This window comes from Molossus molossus, unplaced genomic scaffold (genome assembly GCF_014108415.1).
Source record: "Molossus molossus isolate mMolMol1 unplaced genomic scaffold, mMolMol1.p scaffold_m16_p_14, whole genome shotgun sequence".
NCBI classification, from domain to species: Eukaryota; Metazoa; Chordata; class Mammalia; order Chiroptera; family Molossidae; genus Molossus; species Molossus molossus.
Window position 1 is genome coordinate 6,149,232 of NW_023425349.1, and position 24,929 is coordinate 6,174,160.

Genomic DNA, 24,929 nt, shown 5'->3' on the forward strand with positions numbered 1-24,929 from the left:
GAAGGATTTTTTAATTGGGGGTGAAGGGGCTGCCTCTATTGTTTGGCTAGTTGTGGGAGAAGGTTAGAGAGGGAATTGTGGGCTAGAACCCAAAAACACAAAGACTACTCTGAGCTATACTCTCTCCCCCAAGTCTAATGCTTCCTTTTTGGATTTCATGGACAAGTAAAATTTTCTCCAAAATTTTTAATTACCAATTTTTTATTTTGCCCTCATTTAAAAAAATCAAACAGAACAGTAACAAAAAATAAGCCTATCTACTATCATCTTTATTTTGCAAAAATCAAAAATTCTAACCCCCAAAGGGCAGACATAATCTCAAAATGAAGGAGAGCCCTCTAAACATGGGTCTAGACAAGCTCACCATGTCACTCTTACTTGTTCCCTTTCCTATGGGCAGTTCTGGAAGCTGCCACCCGAGACACTATGCCCCCTCCCCAGTAGGAGGCAGCAGTGAGAAGAATTAGGAGACCGAAGCCAAACCAAGCACAAGACAGTGTGATATGGGAGAACATGGGTCCCTTCCTAAGTTCCAACTCCCCCTCTCATCCTGTGGGAATATAATGAAGGCCAACTGTAAGTGTACTGTAGGGCCTTGGGAGCCTGGCCAGTTCCTCAGCCAAGGAATGGCCCAAAAGAAACTGTTTCTGGATGTGAGCCCAGATTGTAAACAGCTGGCATTTTGATCTCACATAGCCTGATCTCACAAAGCAAATGATGGTCCTGCTTGCTTTGTTTTCTGTACTCTATATAACCTTATACTTTGAGAGCCTGTATTGCAGAAACTTCACTGGGAGGCCACCCCTCCCAGTGAGTAAGTTCTAACAAACTCCTGGCTTTTGCAGCCCCCAGGTTATTTCTTTGGAATTGGCAAGTAATATGCCGAGGCCTTCTCAGACCTCGACTCTGCATAACACAACTCCCATCTGTGGGCCAAAGCCACGTGGTGTGAGCCGTGCCTCCTGCTGCCCCTGCCAGCTATGGGCAGAATCTGGGAGATTTCTGGAGACTAAACTAGTCACCTCTGTGTACTGAGTGAGGAGCAGTTCACTGGCCTGGTGCTGGGATGAACCCCAGCTCAGGAAGAGCCCTAACTGGAGCTACAACACTACTGGAAATTAGAACTACAAAAGAGCTAATGTTAACAATAGCTAATAATGAAAATGTCACCTGGTTGGTTTGGCTCAGCGGTTGGGCATTGGCCCTTGGATCAAACAGTCTCAGGTTCAATTCCCAGTCAAGGGCATGTACCTGGGTTTCGGGTTTGAGCCCCGGAACCAGTTAGGGTTGTTAGAGAGGCGGTCAATCAATGTTTCTTTCACATCAATGTTTCTCTCTCCCTCCCTCTCTTCCACTCTATCTAAAAAATCAGTGGAAAAATATTCTCAGGTGAGAATTAACAAAAAAGATAAATAATGATAATGTCATCTAGTACATGCCAGGCACTATGCAAAACCATCCTACATGTGGGATCTCAGCAGATCCTCTCCAGGGGCCATGAGTAGGTCTGTAGCTCTTCCCACTGTACAGAAGAGGACATAGAGGGTCATAGGGAACAAGGCCACTCAGCTCAGAAGTGAGAGGTTATCAAAACCTGATCAGCTTGACTCCAGAGCTCAACCACTTAACCACACTGCAATTCTGCCAAAAGAACAGCTCCTGTGCTAAGACAACACCTGGTTGGTGTGGCATGCTACCATCAAAGTCTCGGGGGCAATTAAGGGACCTGAAGAGATTTGGCAGCTCAGAATCTGCTGGGGTAATTATAACATTCCCCTTTAATTAGCCTTCCCCACCACATTCCCCAGCCCACTGAGCACAGCTGAGCATCCCTTGCCACAGGCTCAAAGAGGAGCCCTCTCTCCCGCCATCTGCACCTGTGGCTGAAGTCCCAGAGCACTGGGTGGGCCTGAGAGGAACTCAGGAAGTCACTGGTGGGCAGCTCCTGAGAGAAGACTGTCCATCCCCAGCACAAGCCTTATACCCCACAAGTGACAGAGGACCTTGGCCACCCAGCAACCACTTAGGGCCCAGGCGTGTGAGGGAGTACAGGTGGAGACAGAGCCAGGGCAGGGCCAGACTTTACCCAGTAGGCCAAAGCTACAGCTAGAGAACCGGGTGAGACAAGGTGTTGAGAGAGGCTGTCTCAGATAAGAGGCTCAAGATGGTTCCAGGCCAACTGGGACAGGAATCCAAGAGGCCACTGGAGGCCTGGGACCCTGCCCTGGAAGATGGCATCCAGCAGAGCAAACAGCTTGCAAGACCACACCTTCCCATGGGTATCAGCCTCCTCACAGCTCTCGCCCTCCCTCCACAAACAAGCCTGTCTCTGAAACACAGCCAAAGGGCACTCACCTAGCAGTGTGAGTGAATCCTCAGGACAGAATGCCAACAGATCTAGGTACAAGGCTATTCAGAGCAGCGATGTTTAGGGAAACAAGTTAAAAGTCTACAGTTATGAGGTCGTTTAAATAAATGAGGGCATGGCTCAATGAGGCAGCCATTTACATGGCAGGAGAAGAGGTGCTCACAGGGGAGGTCTGGATGACACTCCCCAAACTGTTAGGTAGGAAGGGGAATATAGCGAGAGGTCAGTTTTTTGCTGAGGTTGTACACGTTTCTCAGTAATCTCGTCAGTGAGCATGTTTAGTTCTTTTGTGATCTCTTTTGATTTAAAAACTTATGTAAAGACACCAGTTAGCAAAAATGCAGGGTACAAAATGGCATGTTCACCTTGATCCCAATTTTCTATTCAGATTTTTAAAAATCAGAAATATAGACACAGAACGTCAACTGCACATGTGTTTGGGGGATCTTATTTTCCACACTGGCCCTGCTGTGGGCAATGAGCACACACGACTCCGGGAAGCTATTTTAGGACAGGCCCTGCCGCAGCAGGCTCCCTGCCCGTGCCTACCTCAGAGACTTTGTACTCGAAGGTCAGCTTCTTCCCCTTCACACCTTCATTGAGGGTAAGAATGAATCCGATGTAGTCAGCGTATGCCTACCAAACAGGGCGGAGGAAAGTGGGATATGGAAAGAACTATCAGCCCTCCACTCTCTCATACCCCAGCCAGCCCCCAGCCCCACCCAATTACCAAATTGCTCCAAACAGCCCCTGGCTCCCAGCTCGGTAGCAGGAGCGCAGAAAGATAATGTCAAATAATCCCACCTCTACCCCCATCCAATACTACTGACAAGCCAATGACACCTGGGCTTCCAGCCAGAGTTTACTGTGTGCTCACTACTGCTACCAGTAGTTTCTTTTTTTGTTAATCCTCACCTGAGGATATTTCTTCCATTGATTTTTAGAGAGTGAAAAGAAGGCGCGGGGGGGGGGGGGGGGTGGACAGAGGGAGAGGAAAAGAGAGGGAAAGAAGGAAAGAAACATCAATGTGAGAGACACATTGATTGATTGCCTCCCGAATACGCCCTGACCAGAGCCAGGGATGAAACTTGCAAGCCAAGTACGTGTCCTTGACCAGGAATCCAACCTGTTGACACGGTGTGCAGGCCGATGCTCTAACCACTGAGCACACTGCCAGGACAACCAGCTGTTTCTCTACACAACAACCCACGAGCTATACACTATCACTGATCCCATTCTACAGATGAGGAAACCAAGGCTTCAGGAGAAGTGACTTGCCCAAAGTCTCCTAAGACCAAGATCTCATTAGATGTGGAAGAGGACTCAGCCAACCAAACTCCCAAGCAGAGTGGCCGAGTACTCAACCATTGTACTATACCACCAGGAGTCCCAGGAAACCACCAAGGTTTCCCCTGCTGATCTTCCAGATGTTTCCCCACCAGGCTGTCTGCCTGCGGTGCAGATGCCCTGCTCCCAGGAGAAGAAACTATTCTCTGCCCATGGCCAGGTCTCTCAGCACACTCATCCCCAGCTTCCAACTGGGCACTCTTTTCCCTGTTGGATTGCAGGTTTCACCCAGCACAGGGATAAAAAAGCACTGAGGTGAGCCTGGCCAGTGTGGCTCAGTGGCTGAGTGCTAACCCATGCACCAAGAGGGCACCAGTTCGATTCCCGGTCAGGGCACATGCCCAGGTTGTGGGCCAAATCCCCAGTGTGGGGCATGCAGGAGGCAGCCAATCAATGTTCTCTTTCATGATGTTTCTCTCTCTCTCCCTTCCTCTCTCTCTAAAATCAATAAAGAAAATTTTTTTTTTTTTTTTTTTTTAATGCAAAAACAGGTTTATTTGTACACACACTAATGAAGGAAAGCCATCTTCTGTCAAATGGAGACAATTAAGATTCTTAAGTAGCTGATTTGGGACCTACTACAATGAAGACCTGCTTTGTTGCCTTCAGACGTCTGTCTCTTTCCCTGACACTTGAGCAGGCTTTTTAAAAGGGTCTTCCTCCTGGGCCTGCTGTTCTAATCTCTTATGATACGCAAGCTGTTGCTCCAGGTAGTTTGTGTTCCTCTTCTGCTTATCCAGGTACTTTCCCATGAAGTGTAAGAGATCGGTTTCCTCGTTGGCAGAAGCCATGGTCTTCAGGTTTTGCAGGAGGTTGGTTAACTTGTTCTCCAACTCCAGAGCAGACTCTAGAGCTTGTATTCCAGTTCCCCAGTTATCTATGTCAGGCCTCTTTATCACCGGAAGACAGATTTTACTCTCCCGTTTTCTTAGATATCTTAGGAATTGCTTTGCATGTTCCCTCTTCACCTCAGCTTGGTCTTCAAAGAATGAGGCAAAAAGAGGTGCTCCCGTGTCTTGGTTGTAATAACAGGCCATAGATAAATAAGCATCACTGATGTGCAGCTCATAAGATGCCACATGATTAATAGCAACCCTACAGTCTTCAGAGAGGAGGTTGTGCCTCGGGGAGGCCATCTCAGCGTCAGAGAAAACCAGGCAGAAGCAGTCAAAATTTTTTTTTTTTAAAAGCACCATGGCTCTGGCCGGTTTGGCTCAGCGGTTGGAGCATGGGCCTGCAGACCAGAAAGTCCCGGGTTTGGTTCCTGCTAGGGGAGAAAGAGGGAGGGAGGGAGGGAGGGAGGGGAGAGAGGTATTCCTATAGGAGATCCTCCTGCCAGGCTATGGAATAGCTGCAGGTGGGAATGAGAGGTCACACAGCAGGCCCAGTGAGTCACCTACAGCAACACTCCCAGCCCAGGGCAAATCTGAGCCCTCATCCTGACTACACCCAGTGTCCACAACCACCCCTGCAAAGTACACTGGGATGCAAGGAGAGGAAGCAGCAAGGGGCAGCGTCACCCTCCATAGTCCCTGTTCTCACATGGGCCTGGGTCTCTTGGTGACTAAAACTCAGGACATTCTTATGAATGTGACTGTGCGAAGTCTCTACCAACGCCACCATCAGCATCATAACAGTAATAAAAATCACACCTACTGCTCAGTAAGGCTCACTGTCTGCCTAACACTGGGCCGGGTGCTTTATGGGCTTTACATTATTTAAGCTTCCAAACAACTCCATTTTATAGTAGAGGAAACTGAGGCTTGGTCAGGTTAGATGACTTGTCTAAGTCACAAAAAGAGAAAAGGGCAGCCCTGGGCTTCAAGATCTGACCTCTCTGCCCCCAAGCCCATGTTCTTGGCCACTGCACTCTGCTGCCTAGTGAAATACTGTGGGCCATAGCACAATCACCTGTCTGGCCACAGGAGATCCATGCATTTCAACGATGAGTGAGTGAAAGACTTCTGTCAGGTATTTGTCACCATGCACATCAGAAGAGAATGTGACCAACACTTCCCCAAAAGTGCAGGACTGGCAAATTTTGCCTGTAATGGGCCAGATAGTAAATATTTTAAGCTCCACGGGCCATACAGTCTGGTTCACAAATTCTCAACTCTGCCCCTGCAGTATGAAAGCAGCCATGGACGGCAGATAAACAAATGAGCATGGCTGTATTCCAATAAAACTGTATTTACAAAAACAGGCGGAGAGCCAGATTAGTCTGGCAGGCAATAATCTGCCAATCAACCTGTGGCCCAGACCAACAGCAGACTCCTCATAGGAAACCTGCCAAGCTTGCCAGACCCCTGAGCCTGCCCTTCTCTGCAAGTGACACTTCCCACCCCAGCTGACCAGATCAGGTGTAGGCACCTGGCTGGAGCTGGGCACAAGGCCTTCCTTGGGAATTTGAAACTGGCTTTCTTTTTCTTGGTCCCAGTCTTTCCGCAGCATGACCATAGCCCGGAAGGGACAAGCTGTTATCTTCTGCCCACTGTGTGGCCTGAGCTGCACAGAAAACTGATCTGTCCTGACAGTGCTCTAGGTCCCAGTTCCCAGGTATTTTTAGGCTCAGCCGCTTCTCTGGCCTAGGTTTTCATGTTACAACCTCCTCTCCCTTTGATGCATTGGCTCCCCAACTTGCTGTTACTTGTAACCAAGAATCAAAGTGATGCACTCCATCATTTAGGACACTCATGTTCAGCCAACACAACACTGAAGAGGCAATGGTATGTGAGAACCAGGAGCACAACTCTGCAGGGTAACCATGGTCCTGGCCCCCAGAGATCTTCCCACTAAAGCATCTGAGTGTTGTCCCTGACCGGGAGGGATAATCATCTCCTCTGTCCCTCTCTCCCTAGCTTCTAAGAGCTGTGGCTCCAAGGTCAAGAAGGGTCAGGAGCTCATAGCCCATCATGCCTAGAAAACCAGTGTCTTTGAAAAAGCCAAAGTCTCTCCTCGCAGTTCTGAGCCTACAGCATAGACACCACTGGTACCTGAGAACGCTTCCATTTGCCCATGTCCGGAACAGTGTGAATCTCCTTTTTTGGAATGATAAAGTTCTGAGTGGCTGCAGGGGTATCCTCCGAAGAACCTTGACAGAGAAATAAAAAAGCAAACAGATAAACAGAACCCCTTCCCAACATACACACACATACTTACCTTTTTTTAAAATGTTTTTCTTTGAGTTTTAGAGAGAGTAAGGGAGAGGGAGAGAGAGAAAGAAACATCGATGAGAGAGAACATCAATTGCCTGCCTCCTGCATGTCCCCCACTGCGGATTTGGCCCACAACCTGGGTATGTGCCCTGACTGGGAATTGAACCAGCCACCTCTTGGTGCATGGGTCTACACTCAACCACTGAGCCACACCGGCTGGGCCACCCACACTTTTAAATCAAGACTCCAACACCCAAGCCCTAGTATAAACCAGACATACTCCCAAACCCACTGGCCTCCTGCCTTTCCTTTCTCTGCAAGGAAAATAAGGTATCAGTTGTTGAGAAATGCCAGGAGACCTGGAGACCTAAGGAATAGGATAGAGAATCTGAGATAAGAGCAAAACAAACCTCTGCCTAATTCAGAATTCAAACCAGGGCTCAAGAAAGAGAACAGAAACTCTCTTCGTCCTACCTGTTCTGCAAGCCCTGGTCCCAGAATCCAAAATCGAAACCCCCTACTATTAGTAAATTGCAATTATAAGTAAGATGCTAAATAAAAAGCTTTGTAGGTCAGGCTGGTAACCTAACCACATTGTTTTTATAGAAAAATGTGTTCCACATTCCAAATAATCAACTTGCAAATGATCTTTGAGAACAGAGCCCTTTTGTATGTTGGAAAGAACTATTGCCTACAAGGGGATAGCCCTCTTGACATTATTCCACAGAAAGACAAACCTCCAGGCCAGGCCCTGTTACCAGGAGAAAATTTATCCTATAAGAGCATTGCTACAAATTACTGATGCAACACCCAAATTGCCAGAACAAAAACTCCCAAATCAAAAAAACAAGCCTTCAGCCCAACCGGTGGTGGCACCAAGAAGTCACAGGTTCAATTCCAGGTCAGGGCACATGCCCAGGTTGTGAGCCAAATCCCCAGTGGGCAGCCAATCGATGTTCTCACTCATCAATGTTTCTATCTCTCTTTCCCCCTCCCTTCCTCCCTCTCTAAAATCAATAAAGAAAAAAAGAAACAGCCCTGGCCAGTTGCTCAGTGGTTAGAGCATCGCCTGCAGACCAAAGAGTCCTCGGTTCGATTCCAACCAAGGGCATGTACCTCAGTAGCAGTTCGGCCCCAGACCCCGTTGGGGTCATGCAGGTGGCAACCAATTGATGTGTCTCTCTCACATCAATGTTTCTCTCCCTCTCTCTTCCTCCTTTCCTCCCTCTGCTCTATCTGAAGATAAAGGGAAAACTATCCTTGGGTGAGGATTAAAAAAAAAAGCCTTCAAACTCAGGACTGTGATAAATGAAGTCAGACCCACAGTCTCTCCAGCCTCAGATTCTGCCTCTGATAAAGGGACCTCCAGACAACTGGATCCCCTAAAACCTCTCAGTATAAGATGAAAACATCCAGAGTTTTAGAGATGTTCCTATAAAACCCCTCAGAAAGTATAATGTATTATCATCTACCATTTGGGGACCAGACCACATGTTCAGCTTATACCACCTTTGAAAAGGATAACAGTAACCCACACTGACTTAACTGCCATGTCCTATGCGTTGCCCACATGGTCTATGGAGCACACACTACATTTATAGTTTCTGTGAAGAGGGCAGAGTAGCTCCATTTTAAGAAGTACGAGAACAGGCTCCCAGAGGCTGTGATTTGCAAGGCAGAGCAGAGCCAGGTCTGTGTAACTCCAAAACCCTAGGTTTTCACCACTACACTAAGTAGTTCTCTCCTCTTGTCCCAAAACATCCTACTTCAGACTTCAAAGAAGGACCACATGCAGGGAAGCAGGATCTTCCCAGCCATAGCTAACTCTGGAGCCTCCCTCTCCTTCAGTGCAGGGGTTCCCTCCCCTCACCCACCACCCACCGAGAATTCTGGTTGCCTTCTATCTCCTGATATCATTACCCGCACTTCTAAGGGAACATACACAGAAGTTTTGTATTAAATGAAATAAATGTCTGGTTTCGAATGCCCTCACAGACCATACCCAGGTCTTTGTTCATCTATTGGGGGGGGGTAGGGGGGTGCTCTTTTGATCTTCAACATTTCTGAGACCTTTCCGGGGATCACGGAATGTGGAGACAGGGGGGAGGGATATCAAATGCTTTCAGAGCACCAGCTGAGTCTGGCCAACCTATCTGCTCCGGACAGAGCTTTGAAAGTTTTCTTAGCTCAAGCTGGGGACGAGGGGGTGTCAGCAGCCTTCCGGTTCTCCAGGTTACAGGTGTAAGAAGATCGCTTCCCTAGCACCTCCATCCCAGGTATTTGAGACGAATTAAAAGGAGGCCACAGCGTAAATACAAGTTACAGATAGTGTTGCCGGGGCCAGACACGCACCTCTTGCATCAACAGCCTTTTGAAATGAGTGGTTTAGACGGGCAGGAGCAGCCGCTCAGTAAATACTCCACCACCGAAACTCCAGGGGCCGGCCCCCCGGAGAGCCGGGCGGTGTCTGAGGGGTGGCAGGCCGGTCCTGGGCTCCAGCAGGCCCAGGCCCACGGAGCACCCCCATGGGGCACCCCCACGCCCCCATCCTTGGCATCTTCCCCACCGGATCAAGGGCTAACTTCAGTATGCGCAGCCCAGGCGTGCAAAAGGCCCCCCCACCCCTCCGGCCAAGGCGCTGCCCACCCAACCCTCGGACAGCCCGGGCTCCCCAAGTCCGGTGTTGCGCCCCATCCACCAGCCCTTCGCCGCAGTCCCGGGCTCTTCCCTCCCCCAGGGCCCCTCAACGCTAGTTCCTCCTAGGGGTCCCCCAGCTCTTGCCCCTCGAGTTCCTCCATCTGCCGAGCCCCCACACCACACCCCTTCCCCGCCCCCACTCCTGGCACCGCCCCCACGCCCCCAACCTGGCGCGACCGGCCCGGCGCGCCCTACCTGGTGGCGACTGCCGCTCGCCCTCAGCCATCTTCCTGCCGCCACGAGCGGGCCCGAGGCCTACAGTCCCCTCACCTTTCACTTCCGCGCCCACCCTTCCTTTCCCCGCGCTCGGAGCTCTCTGCAGAGAAATGAGCACCGGCCAGCTACAACCGAAAACCGAGAATTACAGTCACCCCACTGAACATAACCGCCATGTCCGTGCGGGGCACTCAGGGAGCATGCGCACCAACGGCCGGCTCGCGGGGCTCCGCTCACCGGGAGGCGGCGGCCATGTTGGTGCGGGGCACCCGGAGCATGCGCACCAACGGCCGGCTCGCCACCCGACGGACAGCGGCCCGCGGGGCACTGGGAGCCCGGCGGCCGTGCTTCTGCGGGACGGGCGAGGGACGCTGCGGCAGCCATGCTTTTGCGGGGCGGTCCCCACCTGTCATCTTTGTGCGTGGCTCTGACCCTGTCCCGAGGGATATTAGGGGACATTCCCCTGTCAACATGGTCGTGTTTTCCTACCACGGACAGTAGTGCTCTAGGACACCAGACGGTCTGGGCGGGGTGCACACCGCTGCCTCCAAAGACATGGACGGCATCTGGAGGTGGGGGCGAGCGAGCGGGACAGCGGCCGGCACGCCTCGTCCCCTCTCCCCGGGCCCCAGCGCCTCGCGGAGTCCCGGGCCCGCTCCCTGCGCCCCGGCCCCGCCCCGCGCTGTGGCCCCGCCCCGCGCTCGCTGCTAGCCTCCGGGGCTCGTAGTTAGCCGGCGACTGCGCCCGGAGTCCTCCTGCCCGGCCGCCAGCCCGCCACCGCCCGGCCCGGTGGGTGGGCGCGGGGCCGCCGGTACCAGCTGGCGGCCGTGACTCGGCGACCTTGGCTTGGAGGCTCTAGCGGGGACCCACCGTTGGCGGCGGCGGCGCGGACTTTGCCCGGCGCGGGGTGTAGAGTGGACTGTGTGTCCCGCGGGCCGCGGAGATGTTGGCATTCGCAGTCCGGACCGTGGTAAGTACGGCCGGAGCCCGGCCGGGCGGGCCCTGGACGGAGCGGGCGGGCCTCGGGCCGGGCCAGCCACGCAGCTGCTCCCGATGAGTAAACAGGCGAACAGGCAGTGGAGGCGACACGGCGTGGGAGGCCGCTCTCCAGCCTGGTCAGCGGCTGCTGGGATAGGCTGGCTGGTGGGCTTCCCCGGTGTGGTGGAGGAAGAGACTGAGGTTCAAGGTCAGAGGCTGGATGGAACCCATGTCCTGTAGCGCTACATTTCAACAACCTGAAAAAGACAGCGGCACCCCGGCTTCAGGCAGCAACCCCACCCCTAGACCCGGAGCCATGGAGCCGCCTGACGTGGAGTGTGTCTCGCTCCTATCCTTTGCCGCACACGCCCTTTGCACGCTCAGCCTAAGCTGGCTCTGTCCAGGCCAGAGCCACTTTCCAACTCCATCCAGTTGGTCAGCCTCCTTGGACTTATCAAATGGTCCTTGGGGAATCGTGTGTAGCCAGAGAAATTCACGTGGAGGCATCAAGTTGGTCTGCCCAGAAAGTCCTGAGAACTGGCAGGAGGTGGCAGGTGGCAGCCCTATGCCCTCCCTCTCCACCAGCCCTCCCCAAACCTTTCCACATCCACCCCTCAGTCCTCCCCAGAGGGCAGCCTGTGGCAAGAATTACTAGTACTCTGATTTGGATTCCTTTATTCTCTATGCCAAGCGTATGTTTGTTTGTATCTCCCTCTGTCTGTGCCAAGAAGTACGAGGTTCAAGCAGACACACCAGGCCCAGAGAACTGAGGGTCCGTGTCCACTGGCTTCTGGTGAGAGACTCTTTCAGGACCCTAAGGCTCCACCTCACTCTTACCACTGCCACCTCAGCTGTGTCCCCATCCCACAAACATCCTGTAGATCATTCTCCAGGACCTACTGGGTGACCTGATCACTTTACTGCTGGGGGAACCAAGGCAAGGAGAGAGTTGGCCAGGATCCCCTAGATCTGGTGACTCAAATCTAGTCCAATCCCAAAGCCAGTGTCCTTTGGTTTATTTACTTATTTATTTACTCACTTATTTGTTTTAATTCTCATCTGAGGATATTTTCTCTATTGTTTTTAGAGAGAGTGGAAGGGAGGGAGGGAGCGGGGTAAAGAGAGAGAAAGAGACATCGATGTGAGAGAGACACATCGGTTGGTTGCCTCCCACACGTGCCCCCAACCTGGGCCGGGGATTGAACCTGCAACCCAGGTACATGCCCTTGGCTAGAAATCAAACCCAAGACCCTTTGGTCCAAGGGCCAACACGCTAACCCCTGAGCCACACCGGCCAGGGACTTTGGTTTATTTTTAACACCTAAAGTCCTCTACTCTTGGCCCCCAGCTGAATGAGCTACAACTCGAGAGAACCAGGCTTTGGTGGAAGGGTGGCCTAGAAGGACTCCTACGAGGCTGGAAACAGAGGATGGGCAGGGCTCTTAGTGGCCGCTGTCCACATGTGCTCTTTCCCAGTGCCTGCCCCCTTGCACCAACCCCGACTTTCCGGACTGAGCTCAGGGTTGAAGTATACTTGGCACCTAGTCAGTTTTTGCCCTCAGTTTTCCTTCGTCAAACAGACCTCCACAGATTCTAGCAGGTGGATTTTTTAAACACCTCTTGGCCTGCCTCCTTGGCTCTGGGCCCATCCAGAGGAGAAAGGAAAAGGTATTCTAGGTTTACTTCTACTCCAGTGCCCACACCAGTCCTCTCACCCACTTCTGGAAGCTAGGGCAGGTGGAGCAGCTTCTCCTGCCACAGCCACAGCCCCAGATGCCACCACAGCGATCGCCACTGCCACCTCTGCCTCCCCCCTGAATCTTGGCTCTTGTCTTCTCTTTCCAGCCCAGGCAAGTGGCTGCCTCTTGCTAGGTTCTGCTCGCCCACTTGGTAGCACAGTTAGGCTTAGAGATCCAGCCCAAGGCAGACAGACAGGGCTCAGAACCTCAGTCCTGCCATGGAGGACGGGCAGCAGAAAGAGAAGGTATGGAACAGAGCCTCTGCCGCTTGCCCGCCTACTGCTGCCAGTAGCCTCAGACCCTCCCGTCTCTCCTTCTGCCCGCCTTCAGAGCCTCCGGACTCTCTCTGCCACCTCTCACCCTCCTTGCCAGGCCACTCAGCTCTTTCTTGCCGCAGCGCTGCCCCATGCCACCCCCTTCCCCATCCCACAGACAGGAAAAAAGTCTGGCTTCACCCTTATCCAAAGGTGCTGTAATCATCTGGCTCTCTCTGATTTTCTCTTCCTCCTGTTTCTCAACCTGGCAAGGGTGGGAGAAAAGGAGGTGGGGTCCTCTGGGAGGAACAGTCACCTCACTGCTGACTGGCTCATAGTCCCAGGGTGAGAAAGGTGGGGCCCTGTGCCTTCAGACAGGTGAGAGGTCCTCTCACCTCCGCCATCCCCAACAAATGCCATTTATCCTGAGCCCTGTCAAGATCAGTTGCCACACCCCACCCTCCCCCATCCCTACATATGCATCTCCAGGCCCTAGAGGTGGAGGTGGAGACACCTATAGCTGGAGGACTGGGAAGCCAAGGCTGGCACCACCCAAGAGGCTGTCTCTGACCCCAGAGATGGGCACATAAGTACCCAGGACTGCAGCTTGGGATTACCAGGGCCTCCCAGAGCTGGTGAGAGAATGAGCAGGATGTTCTGCTGCCTGCAGGTGAAGCCCCTGGGCTTCCTGAAGCCCTCCTCCTTGACGAAGGTTGCCAGCCGCTTCAAGGCGCACCAGGACTCCCTGCCCCGGCTGCCCGTGCCCCCCCTCCAGCAGTCTCTGGACCATTACCTGAAGACACTGCAGCCCATTGTGAGCGAGGAGGAATGGGCCCACACCAAGCAGCTGGTGGAAGAGTTTCAGGCTGCAGGGGGAGTCGGAGAGCGCCTGCAGAAGGGGCTGGAGCGCAGGGCCAGGAAGATGGAGAACTGGGTGAGTAAGAACTGGGGGGTAGCCCTGGCCGGTTTGGCTCAGCAGTTAGAGCATCAGCCTGTGGACCAAAGCGTCACGGGTTCGATTCCAGTCAACAGCACATACCTGGGTTGCAGTTCGGTCCCCGGCCCTTGTCGGGGTCATGCAGAAGGCAATCAATCGATGTGTCCCTCTCATATCGATATTTCTCTCTGCCCCCACCCCCACCTCCCACTCTATCTGAGGATAAATGAAAAAATATGCTCGGATGAGGATTTAAAAAAAAGAACTGAGGATGCACCGATCCCCCAGTTCCCACAGAGGATAAGGGGAACAGAGGCCTTCTCAGAGGCTGTGGGTCGTTGTGAGCTTCCTACGGTGTGCATCCTACAGTGTAGACGAACTCTTACTCTGTGCCCGGCACTAGGCAGAGTGCTAGATGAGAAAGAAAGACACCGTGATGGCCCGTTGGAGCTGACACTCAAGTAGGGCAGGGAGAAAGGTGATTAAACAAAACACAGCCAGTGATCAAGGTCATTTCAGGCGGTGAATGTCTTTAGAAATAAAAAAGGGTGATGAGAGAGGGGTGGAGAATGGCAGCGTCTTTACTCTGGGGGGAGGGAAGGCAGGGAGGAGGTCGAATCTGAGAGCAACCGGCAGAAGGTGCAGCACAGGCAAAGGCAGCAAGTCTGGTGGATTCGGGAACAGACGGTCTGGAGTGAGGTGGGAGGGAGCGGTGCAAGCAGAAGGCACTTGGCCTTGAGCTCGGTGGCAAAGGGCTGCAGGATGGCTTCAAGCAGGGCATTTGTGTTCAGTGATGCATCGCTCCCATTCTGTGGCTCAGTCTGTCACACAGGTGTGTTCACCTTGTGGAAATGTGTCTACGCTGATGCTCTGTGTACTTTTCGGTATGAGTCTTTTACCTCAACATAAGGTTTATGCTGGCCACCCTGGCCACTGGGAGGGAAGCAAGAGTGGGAGCAGGGGGCGGGTGGGAAGGCTGGTGCCATCACCCCGAGGGAGACGCTGCAGGGAGAGGGCGGAAAGTCATTCAGTCCAGAATGTGTTTTGTTGCCAGTAGAGTTGCTGGGAGGGGGGACAGTCCTGACCTAAAGCAACTGTGTGGAGGAAGGGCGAGGGGGCCTTACGGAGAGGTGGATGACCAAGGGAAAGGCAGGTTTGTAGAAGAGAAGCAAAGCCAGGTCTGGCCCCGTAAAGTAGGTGCTCTGAGGGAGCAGGTGGAAGGGTGGGGGCTGCACGTAGGAGGCAAGAACCATCGGCTGTGCTGGGCCTGGGCGGGGCAGGGCCTCGGACTCCAGGGTCGGGAACTGAGAGTATCCGGGTCCGGCAGTTGGTAACTTCTTTGGCCCGCAACCCCTTCAAACAGGCGACAGCTCAGCAGACAGCAAGCACCCACTGGTGTGCTGTGCAGCCTGGGCATGCCACCCCTCCTTGCCCCTTGCCAAGGCCCAAGGCTAATGGCCTGGTGCCACAGACCAGCAGTTTCCAAGGGAGGGCTGGTTGGTAAAGAGGTACATTCAGTCCCACTGCTCTTTGAGATGGGATGAGGAAGCACAGTGAGCGGCAGGTCTCCAGGGATTAAAGGAGCTGCCAGAGAGAGGTTTGTTGGGCATATTCTTGGCAGGAGGGTAGGACAGAGAGTGTTGCAGTCAAGCACATAAGGCTCAAGGGTGACAGTCACCTGGAACTGCACAGCTCCAAGACAAGTCCATGGTAGGTCCCCAGAGAGACGATGCGTACCCACTGGCTATAGCCCACATATTGTCACTAGTACAACAATCTATGCTCAGTGAGCTTCCCCCAGATTGCCCTGACCTTGAGATCCAAGTGAGTGTCTACCCTTGAGTCTGACACCAACAGAGCCGAGGCGCAGAGGACCAGGGTCTCCAGCTCTACGCTGACCACTGGGCCCCTGCTTTCCTGGAGAATGCCCATTTGGAACAGGCAAAACTCACTCACTGGAACTTCTTTTCCCATATCTTCCTCTACTTTTCTATCTTTCAAGCATACATTTTTATTTCTAAAAGCAGTAAAACCAATTGACCAAAGTTTGTAAGATAAAGAAACACAATTCACATTTCTGCCTGTTTTCTTCCCCTACCCCCTCCCTCCCTTCCACTCGTTTTAAAAATCAATAGAAAAAATATCGTCGGGTGAAGATTAACAAAAAGTGTGAGTGTGTGTGTGTGTGTGTGTGTGTGTGTGTGTATGCTCTACAAAGGGGCAGAGGATCCCCTGGTCCTGAGAGGAAGGGTCAACAAGTCCCCACCCACCCGTCCTGACAAGCTCTGGTCCTTTCCCCAGCTGTCCGAGTGGTGGCTCAAGACGGCCTACCTCCAGTACCGTCAACCCCTGGTCATCTACTCCAGCCCCGGCCTAGTGCTACCCAGGCAGGACTTTGTGGATCTGCAGGGACAGCTCCGGTGAGTGGCTGCAGCTGAGGCAGGGCCAGGAGGTGGCAGGGGCCAGGCTCCTGGGCACTTCCAGGGCCCTGCCATCCACTGCTTCCGGGAGGTTGGAGGGGCCCCTGCCCTGCTCATTGTCTTTCATCCCCACAAATAGCCTTATGAAGTAGTGAGCTTCACTCCTATTTTACACATGGGGAGACTGAGGCTCAGAGCAGTGAGGGTACCTGCCCAAGATCACCTTTTATTATTAGTGGAGCTGGGACAGGAAGCAGGGTCTTCCCAGCTCCAAAGCTTCATAACTGTTCACTGCCACACTGTGGACTGGGTCCCCTCTCTCTCTCCTGAAACCTGAGGCTACCCACACCCCAGTTCTGGCACTTCACCCCGCCTTCCCTCTCTCCTCTGGCCATAGGGGTGAACTTTGTACACAGTTCTTTTCCCCACATTTGGCCATGTCACTTGCCCTGGCCTCTGTTCCAGTCCTACCAAAGATAAAAATACAAGTGACAGAGATCTCCTGCCCAAGTACCAGCCAGTCTTAGTCACCACCTGCTTCTCTCTTTTATGTTTTTGTTTTTTTTAATCCTCATCCGAGGACATTTTTGCACTTATGTTCAGATAGAGTGGGAGGGAGAAGGGGAGGAAGAGAGAGAAAGCGAAATATCGACGTGAAAGAGACACATGGACCAGTTGCCACCCACATGGCCCCAACCAGGGCCGGGGACAAACTGCAACCAAGGTATGTGCCCTTAGAGGAAACTGAACCCAGGACTCTCTGGTCTGCAGGCTGGCGCTCTAACCACTGAGCCAAACTGGCCAGGGTACCACCTGCTTCTCTTAAAGACACCAGGGTACCCTGGGAAGTTCTGGGGGTTCAGGCCCAGGAACTTCAGCTGGTGGTCCCCATGTTGGGGGCCAAGGGCAGCCCAGGCATTGGACATGGTTGGTGTAGCCCAGATAGTCCAGGGAGGAAAGCCAGTACGAGAGGTGGCCTGGGAGACACAGAGGTCCAGAAATAGGGACCTAGGAGAGGGGACACTTTGAGCCACTGCCCTCCCATTCACACTCCCCCTCCCCTGGGGTCCCAAGTCCCTCTGTAACTGATTCTTGAGAGAAGGGTGTCCTCCTTCCAGATTCCAGACTGTGGTTCAGGGGCTCGGGCCCTTTGTGGGTGGAACCAGCCTCACTGACCCATAATCCAGCCATGATCATGCTGCTGTGCCTTAGCACCTAAATCTTGCCAGGCATTTGGCCAACAGCTTCTCCCTGAGCCCTCCACATCTCCCTCTAGAGGTTGCAAGAAAGCAGGCTCAGCTCTGGCCAGTTTGGCTCAGCGGTTGGAGTGTCGCCCTGCAGACCACAGAGTCCCGGGTTCGCTTCCCACTAGGGGCACATACAAAATAAATAAATAAATAAAATAGGAAAAAGAAAGTAGGCTCAGAAGACGGAGCTGGGACTTGAACACAGATCCTGAACTTAAACCCCTTCAGACATCTACCAGCAGTGTGTGAAGCAGTCGGTCATTCCTTTCACCCTACAGGTGTCCACACAGCTTCTGATCTCTGATGTTCCCTCTAGGTTTGCTGCCAAATTCATCGAGGGCGTGTTGGATTTCAAGGCCATGGTTGACAAGTGAGCAGTCGGGCCCGCCCTCACCCTGCCTGCCCAAATGACACAGACATTCCAGCTTTGCCCAGCCTGACCCCAAGCTCTGGGTGCTGGGCAGGCCCAGAACTCGGTTGCTTTCACTTCCTGTTGGCCCGGCCTCTGTTGGGGTTGGGGAGACAGCCTGCGGATTGGGACACCTAGGTCCTGTTCCAGCTTCCGGGACTCTTGGTGACCCTATCCCTAAAGGCCCCTGGAATTGGTGTCCCAGCCAAAGAGGCCCAAAGGTTGACTGGCTGCTTCATCTCCCCCTTGGCAAACTAAAGCCCAGATTGGGGGAGGGAGTTTCCAGGGTGACTCACGGCAGGCCTCCTGACCCCAGCCCAGCTCTGCCAGGCCCCCTGCTCAGACTAAGGGGAAGTAGGGAAACACTGCTGCTATAAAACCTGACTCAGCTGGCCCAGCCCCCAGCCATACCCAGCAGCTCCCTCCTCCCCTCGCACTTCCCAGCAGCCCCTCACTGTCCCCCGCCCCACAGTGAGACCCTGCCTGTGGAGTACCTGGGCGGAAAGCCGCTGTGCATGAACCAGTACTATCAGATCCTGTCCTCCTGCCGCGTCCCAGGCCCCAAGCAGGACTCCGTCATCAACTTCAGCAAGATCAAGAAGCCGCCCACGCACATCACAGTGGTACACAACTACCAGGTGGGTGGCCCCCCAGGCCTCAGCCCCCACACTACTGCAGGCCAAAAGTCCACTTCCCCCACACACATGCCTACAGGACTTGGCATGTCCTGGGCGTCTCCACTGGGTGCCCGGCTAGGCGTCAGCCTCAGGGATGCCAAGAGGGGCCTTGGGCCTGCCCAGCCTGGGGAGAACAATGCAAGGGCATCCTCCCCATTTCTCAGCCTTGGCCTGACTTTGTCCCCTCAGCTGGGCCCAGGACAGCACTCACTGGGCCAGGAGGAGGCTGGCGGGGGGACTTGACTGCGCCCAGTCCTGATCCTCACCAGCCTTTTTCAATGCACCTGCCTGCACCGGCAGTTCTTTGAGTTGGACGTGTACCACAGCGATGGGACGCCCCTTACCTCGGATCAGATTTTCGTGCAGCTGGAGAAGATCTGGAACTCGTCGCTGCAAACCAACAAAGAGCCCGTGGGCATCCTCACCTCCAACCACCGCAACTCCTGGGCCAAGGCATACAACACCCTCATCAAAGGTGCCCCGGGTCAGGGAAGGTGGGAGGCCAGGCCCACATCCCGGCCTCTGTGCACACCTGGCTGTGGGTGGCCTCGTTTCTCACTGAATCCTCTCAATTCAGAGCAGGTGTTGTTAGCCTCAGTTCAGGAAAGTCAACTGGGTCAAGTTTGTTTCCCTCTATTAAGTAGCAAATGGGATGAGAGTCTAAGTCCCCTGGCTGAGGAGCCCCCCCCTGCTGTCACAGCCCCCTCAAACCCCATGTTAGTCAGGGGCATTGTCCCTGAGTCAGACACCTGTGTGGGATCCCTGACGGCCACCATGGCTCTCTGTGAGACCCTGGGCTTCTGCTTCCTCTTTTCTATTTTTTTTCTTTATTTCCCTTAGAGAGAGAGGAAGGGAGAGAGAGAGAAACACCGACGTGAGAGGGACACACCAACTGGTTGCCTCCCGCACGACCCTGACGAGGGCCAGGGACAAACGAACCACAAGGTACGTACTTTTGACCAGAATCGAACACACGAGTCATTGGTCCGCGAGCTGACACTCCACTGCTGAGCCAAACCAGCCAGGGCTCTTTTTCTTTTCTTTTCTTTTTTAATTTATTTTTCTTTATTGATTTTAGAGAAGGAGAGAGAGAGAGAAACATCGATGAAAGAGAACATCAACGGCTGCCTCCTGCGTGCTCCCCACTGAGGATCAGGCTCACAACCTGGGCATGTGCCCTGACCGGGAATCAAACCTGCGACCTCTTGGTGCAGGGTCAATGCTCAGCCACTGAGCCACACTGGCCGGGCTGCTTCCTCTTTTCTAAAGTGGGCCAGGCATCCCTGGTTGGTCGTGTGGGTGACAGCCACTCGATGTGTCCCTTTCATGTCGATGTTTCTCTCTCTCTTCCTCTCTCTCCCTCCCACTCTATCTGAACAAAAAATGGGGAAAAAATGTCCTCAGGTGAGGATAAAAAAATAAAATAAAAAATAAAAAAATAAAGTGGGCCAGGCATGAGGTGCTACCTCACAGGGTGCTGTGGAGCTGCAGGGCCCTGTTTAGTGTGAATCTCTGAAGCCCGTCCCAGCACTCAGCGAACATTCTGGAGGCTTCCCAGGCTGCCCGAGGCCTGACACCACCATTTTGTGTCCCCTCCCCACCATGCCGCCTGCAGACAAGGTGAACCGGGAGTCAGTATACTCCATCCAGAAGAGCATCTTCACCTTGTGCCTGGACGCAGTCATGCCTCGGGTCTCAGAAGACATGTACCGCAGCCAAGTGGCCGGCCAGATGCTGCACGGGGGTGGCAGCAAGCTCAACAGCGGCAACCGCTGGTTCGACAAGACGCTGCAGGTGAGGACCTGGCAGGGCGCTGGCTTCCACCCCGACACATATCCACACTTGGTCCCCTGCAGCCTCAGGACTTCCTGCCCCTCGCCAGGGCGTCCCTGGCCTCCTAGCTCGTAAAGCCGGTGGAAGCCAGCAAGTGGACGCGGCTGTAATTACCAAGCAACCAGCCTGTCATTACTGAGCGGCCTAGAAACCGCTGTCACTCTCAGCACAGCCCTACAGCACATCGGAGGCCAGGCGAGCGCGGTGCAGTCTTGACCATGACTTTCTTTCCTGCAACTGTGAACTGTGTTTGTGGTAGGGCTCCTCGCTAGAGTGGCTGTGGGGACTCAATGAAGTATACGAGCATGGGGTGTGCTTGGGTGGCCTGGGATGGGCCCAAGACCCCTGATGAGTGTTAGCTCTTATTAACAACCGTAGTAAGTCAGCATAACCCCCGAGGTGACTTCCTCTGGGACCCAACCAAAGAGTGGCTCCAGAGACCGGGGGCTAACAGGTCCCCATTCCCCTTCACAGTTCATCGTGGCAGAAGATGGCTCCTGTGGGCTTGTTTACGAGCACGCAGCAGCAGAGGGGCCTCCCATCATCGCCCTTGTGGACCACGTCATTGAGTACACGTGAGTGTGGTTCCCCCCTCCACCCATTTCCCCAGTTCCTGGTGACAGGTGACAGACTACCTGGTGGGAGAATGGCATTTTCCTATGTCTGGGAATCTGTTTCTTCAAAGGAGGCCAGAAGAGGGAATGGGTTTTAGAGCCAGACAAACCAGGTTTTGAATTCTGGTTCAGCTACTTTCCAGCTGCATGACCTTGGACAAGTCCCGTCCCTTCTCCAGGCGTCCTTCATTTGGCCACTTGGAAGCTGGAGGTAGTCTCAGAAGAATAAACTCAAGAGTCTCCCTGGGCTAGCCCCCTCCAACTTCAGGGGTCCATCCTCCCCACCCTGATTCCAAGGATGGACCCAGGCTCCCCCAGCACCAGCATGAGCCTGAGGCCCCCATGTCCATGCAGAAAGAAGGCCGAGGCCGTGCGATCTCCCATGGTGCCCCTGCCCATGCCCAAGAAGCTGCGGTTCAATATCACCCCTGAAATCAAGAATGACATTGAGAAAGCCAAGCAGAACCTCGGCATGTGAGTGCTGGGCACTGGGTTGGGGACCCAGGTCCCTCAAGTCTGACAGGCTTTTGTTCCAGGTCTGTCATTGTGCCCAGATGGTTCTGAGACCTCCCTCCCTGGGCTTGGCAAGGCCGTCAGGTGCCTGCTTCTCACCTCCTCCTCCTGAATCCCCAGCATGATCCAGGATCTGGACATGATTGTGACAGTGTTCCACCACTTTGGAAAAGACTTCCCCAAGTCAGTGAAGCTGAGCCCCGACGCCTTCATCCAGATGGCGCTCCAGCTGGCCTACTACAGGTGTGCCCTGCCCTGCCCACCCGTGAAAGCGGGATGAGACCTGGGGGCAGAGGTGGGATGTGCTCACCCCCTTCTCCCACCTAGGATCTATGGGCAGGCATGTGCCACGTATGAAAGTGCCTCCCTGCGCATGTTTCACCTGGGCCGTACTGACACCATCCGCTCAGCCTCCGTGGACTCACTGACCTTTGTCAAAGCCATGGATGACCCCAATGTGACGGTGAGAGGTTCAGGGTGAAGGTGGGTGAGCTGCACTTGAGCCATCTACCTTCCTGTTCACTCTGTCAACACACATTGATTGAGTACCTACTGTATTCCAGCCCGATGGTGGGTGCTGGGAATATAACAGAAGATGAAGCTCTGAGCTTCCTGGCAGCCCAAGAGAAAAGGGAACCATTCCTTCATTCATTCACTCCTCAGCAGTGAGCATCTGCTGTAGAGTGATGGTAGTTCCACTTCCTCCTCTCAGAATGTAGTGCTGGTGGGGAGTGGACTCCTGAGATGAGTGGGAGGGACCGCACTTCAGCTCCTTCTTACCCTCACCCCCACAGGAGCACGAGAAGGTAGAGCTACTGCGGAAGGCCGTGCAGGCCCACCGAGCCTACACTGACCGGGTGAGTGAGCCCTTTCTGTCCCTACTCGCTTGACCCTCAGCATCTCCCACCTGTCTGTACACCTGCCTGTCCATCACTGCAGCAAATCTCTGCTCACCCTTAGCTTGAACAACCCCTCCCCTGATCCGTGGGGTACCTGGAACAAGGCTGAACATCCCTATTTTAAAGTTGGAGAAACTGGGACCAGTGACTGCCCTGGTCCCAGGTTCCAGGGGAGCCTCTGGATCTTGTGTCATGCTCTCCCCAGTGCCCTGGAGCCCAGGATGCTGAGGGTATACACAGTAGGCAGACAACAGGGTTCCTGCCATCTGACATCTCGGGCTACAGTCAGTAGCGGGTAGGTCTGGATTCCCATCCTGACCCTGTCTCTGAGCAGTTGTGTACCAGGCTCTTCCCATGGTACAGGCAGACGCTCATTTAGATCCCACTGACGCCCCCATTTTACAGATGAAGACACTGAGGTTCCAAGATGTAAGTGACCTGCCAAGGTCCTACAGCTAGGATGGGGCTAGGCCACCCAGCTCCAGGCCTGTGCTCTTAAATCTTACACTGTCCTGCCTTCCTGGGCCTCAGTTTCCCCATCTGTGAAATGAAGGCTCACCTGCCTGGCTGCTCTGGTCTCATGGGTCTGAGAAGCCAGTAAATGGAAGAGGTGTTGCTGCCACAGGCTTCTGAGGAGGGCAGCAGCGCCCTGTGGTCCCACAGCCCCTGCTCCTGACAGCACCCCTTCTGTAGGCCATCCGCGGGGAGGCCTTTGACCGGCACCTGCTGGGCCTGAAGCTGCAGGCCATCGAGGACCTGGTGAGCATGCCTGACATCTTCATGGACACCTCCTACGCCATTGCCATGCACTTCAACCTCTCCACCAGCCAGGTGGGCCCCTGCCCCAGGCGCCCTGGGGTGGGATGGAACAGAGGCTGCAGTGAGACCTCGGTGGTAGCGTGGCCCACACAGGCCACCATAGGCCACTGCCAAAGTGGCTGAGTTCTGGCAGAGGAACTGGGGTCAGGGGGCTTCACTATATCTCAGGCAGGCTCCCCCAGGGGAGGATCTGCTTCATTTATTCACCAGTCAGACACGAAGGAACATCCGATCCCTGCCAGCCAGTACAGTGCTGAGTTCTGGGACACAGCAGGGACAACACTGTCCCTTCCCCAGGGGCTCGCAGTGTAGGCTGGAAGCACAGGGACTGAGGTATTGATGGCCCCCCGGAAGTGCTGGGGAGGCCAGGGTAGGGAGCAGTTAAAGCTCCCCAGGAATGTAAAGAAGGTTTCGTGGAGGCTGATGGAGAAGAGGAAAGGGTGTCTCGGGCAGAGCGCAGCAGGAGCGGAGATGGAGGAAGGCAGGCTGGTGCCACTAAGGGGCTGGAGGGGACCCGGTGGGGTCGGGGCAAGAGCCTTAGTCCTGTGCCATCCCTAGGTCCCCTCCAAGGTAGACTGTGTCATGTTCTTTGGGCCTGTGGTCCCAGACGGCTACGGCATCTGCTATAACCCCTCGGAGGCGCACATCAACTTCTCGGTGTCAGCCTACAACAGCTGTGCCGAGACCAACGCTGCCCGCATGGCGCACTACCTGGAGAAGGCGCTCCTGGACATGCGTACTCTGCTGCAGAGCCACCTCCGGGCCAACCTCTGAGCTCCCGTGTTCAGGGCTGCCGGTGCCATGGCCACGCCACCTTCAGATGAGCCACCCACCAGGGCTCCACTCTTGGCTTCCTCTCCCCGTGGGCTCTGCAGATCTGACCGAGCCAGGCCTGGCGCCCCCAGTGGGGCTTGCAGGCCCAAGCCAGATGTCTTCCATGGGCCACCCCAGCTTCCTGGGCTGAGCAGGACGTCGGTCCCGGCACCCCACGTATCATCTACGGAGGCCTTCCTCTGAAGAACGGAAGCGGTCCATCCCCCGCCGGCGTGGGAGACTGGGGAGTCCTTTTCTCAATTTCCCTGCCATCTGCACACAGGGCCGGACCTGCACCCCCATCCTCAATCTCCAGGGGCCTAAAGACAGGACTGTCTGGAGTGGGGGGGACTCCAGGCTTCCCCGAGGCTGAGAGGCCAGGGTGCGAGGGGTCCTGGGGAAGGGCTGTCTTCACAGGACTGCCATGCCCTTTTGGAGAATGTGGCTCAAGGGCCCTGGCTCACTTGCTTCCACTCAATTTGATTCCTGAACCATGTTCCTGGTTGTATAATAGTAACATGCGAGGTAATTAATAAAGGGAAAATTTCTTGGTGAAGAGGCGTTCCAGCTGAGGAGGTAGGCAGGTGGGGGCGGACACCCGGCCTCCTTCCAGCTTTCCCTGCATCTGGTGTCCAAGCAGCCAGTGGCCCAAGGGCTTCCAGAGAACTCGATGAGGGGCTCAAGCTTAGGCTAGGGAGCCTGGGGCCAGCTCTGACCTCAGGGCTCTGGGCAGAATGGCTCCAGACCCGGGTCTGCATTCTCAGACGACTCCCACCTACCCATGACTTAGGCCTCTCCAGTACCATGGGCTGTGGGTGGGTGGGTACGGTTCTCCCAGGGGGCTGTGGGGCCCGATAGGCCTGGGTTTGGTGGACCATGTGTGGCTGACACTCGGCCCAAGGCCTCATCCTGCAGCCCCCACTGAGCCCAACAGGAGTTATGCCCCAGATCACACGACCACCTGATCAGAACTCTAAAACTTCCTGTCCCCATC

At 54.4% G+C, this 24,929-nt stretch overlaps 3 protein-coding genes across 16 annotated transcripts in view; 1 reads left to right on the top strand and 2 right to left on the bottom strand.

Moving 5' to 3' along the window:
* Positions 1-10,751, bottom strand: part of PTPA (protein phosphatase 2 phosphatase activator) — a 29,961-nt gene extending 19,210 nt beyond the window's left edge. For 2 of the 12 annotated variants that reach the window (XM_036260677.1, XM_036260674.1), the window contains exons 1-3: positions 9,763-9,971; positions 6,709-6,806; positions 2,918-3,004 (exon numbers count right to left, since the gene is read on the bottom strand). In XM_036260677.1, the coding sequence (XP_036116570.1) occupies positions 2,918-3,004; positions 6,709-6,806; positions 9,763-9,793 (216 nt within the window). In that variant the 5' untranslated portion in view covers positions 9,794-9,971. Of the gene's footprint in view, positions 1-2,917; positions 3,005-5,626; positions 5,761-6,708; positions 6,807-6,874; positions 6,894-7,006; positions 7,071-7,986; positions 8,032-9,222; positions 9,242-9,762; positions 9,973-10,189; positions 10,414-10,653 lie in introns of those variants that run through there. The other 10 variants (XM_036260670.1, XM_036260671.1, XM_036260667.1 and 7 more) reach the window with 9 other exon arrangements.
* On the bottom strand, positions 4,210-4,998 carry LOC118629463 (ferritin, heavy subunit-like). Its single transcript, XM_036260679.1, has one exon. The coding sequence runs from the start codon at positions 4,909-4,911 to the stop codon at positions 4,321-4,323; it is 591 nt and encodes a 196-aa protein (XP_036116572.1). The 5' UTR covers positions 4,912-4,998; the 3' UTR covers positions 4,210-4,320.
* Positions 10,640-24,491, top strand: CRAT (carnitine O-acetyltransferase). Of its 3 annotated transcripts, none has more exons than XM_036260661.1 (15): positions 10,640-10,753; positions 12,607-12,745; positions 13,425-13,688; positions 15,993-16,111; positions 17,675-17,728; positions 18,240-18,405; positions 18,745-18,919; positions 20,060-20,238; positions 20,752-20,852; positions 21,246-21,365; positions 21,525-21,647; positions 21,732-21,867; positions 22,199-22,261; positions 22,997-23,134; positions 23,681-24,491. In XM_036260661.1, the coding sequence occupies exons 2-15, from the start codon at positions 12,719-12,721 to the stop codon at positions 23,894-23,896; spliced, it is 1,881 nt and encodes a 626-aa protein (XP_036116554.1). In that variant the 5' UTR covers positions 10,640-10,753; positions 12,607-12,718; the 3' UTR covers positions 23,897-24,491. The 3 variants fall into 3 exon arrangements, with proteins under 3 accessions (XP_036116554.1, XP_036116556.1, XP_036116557.1); XM_036260664.1 differs by lacking the exon at positions 10,640-10,753 and adding an exon at positions 11,490-11,554; XM_036260663.1 differs by lacking the exon at positions 12,607-12,745 and having other exon boundaries at positions 10,646-10,753.
* The last annotated feature ends 438 nt before the right edge of the window (positions 24,492-24,929 follow it).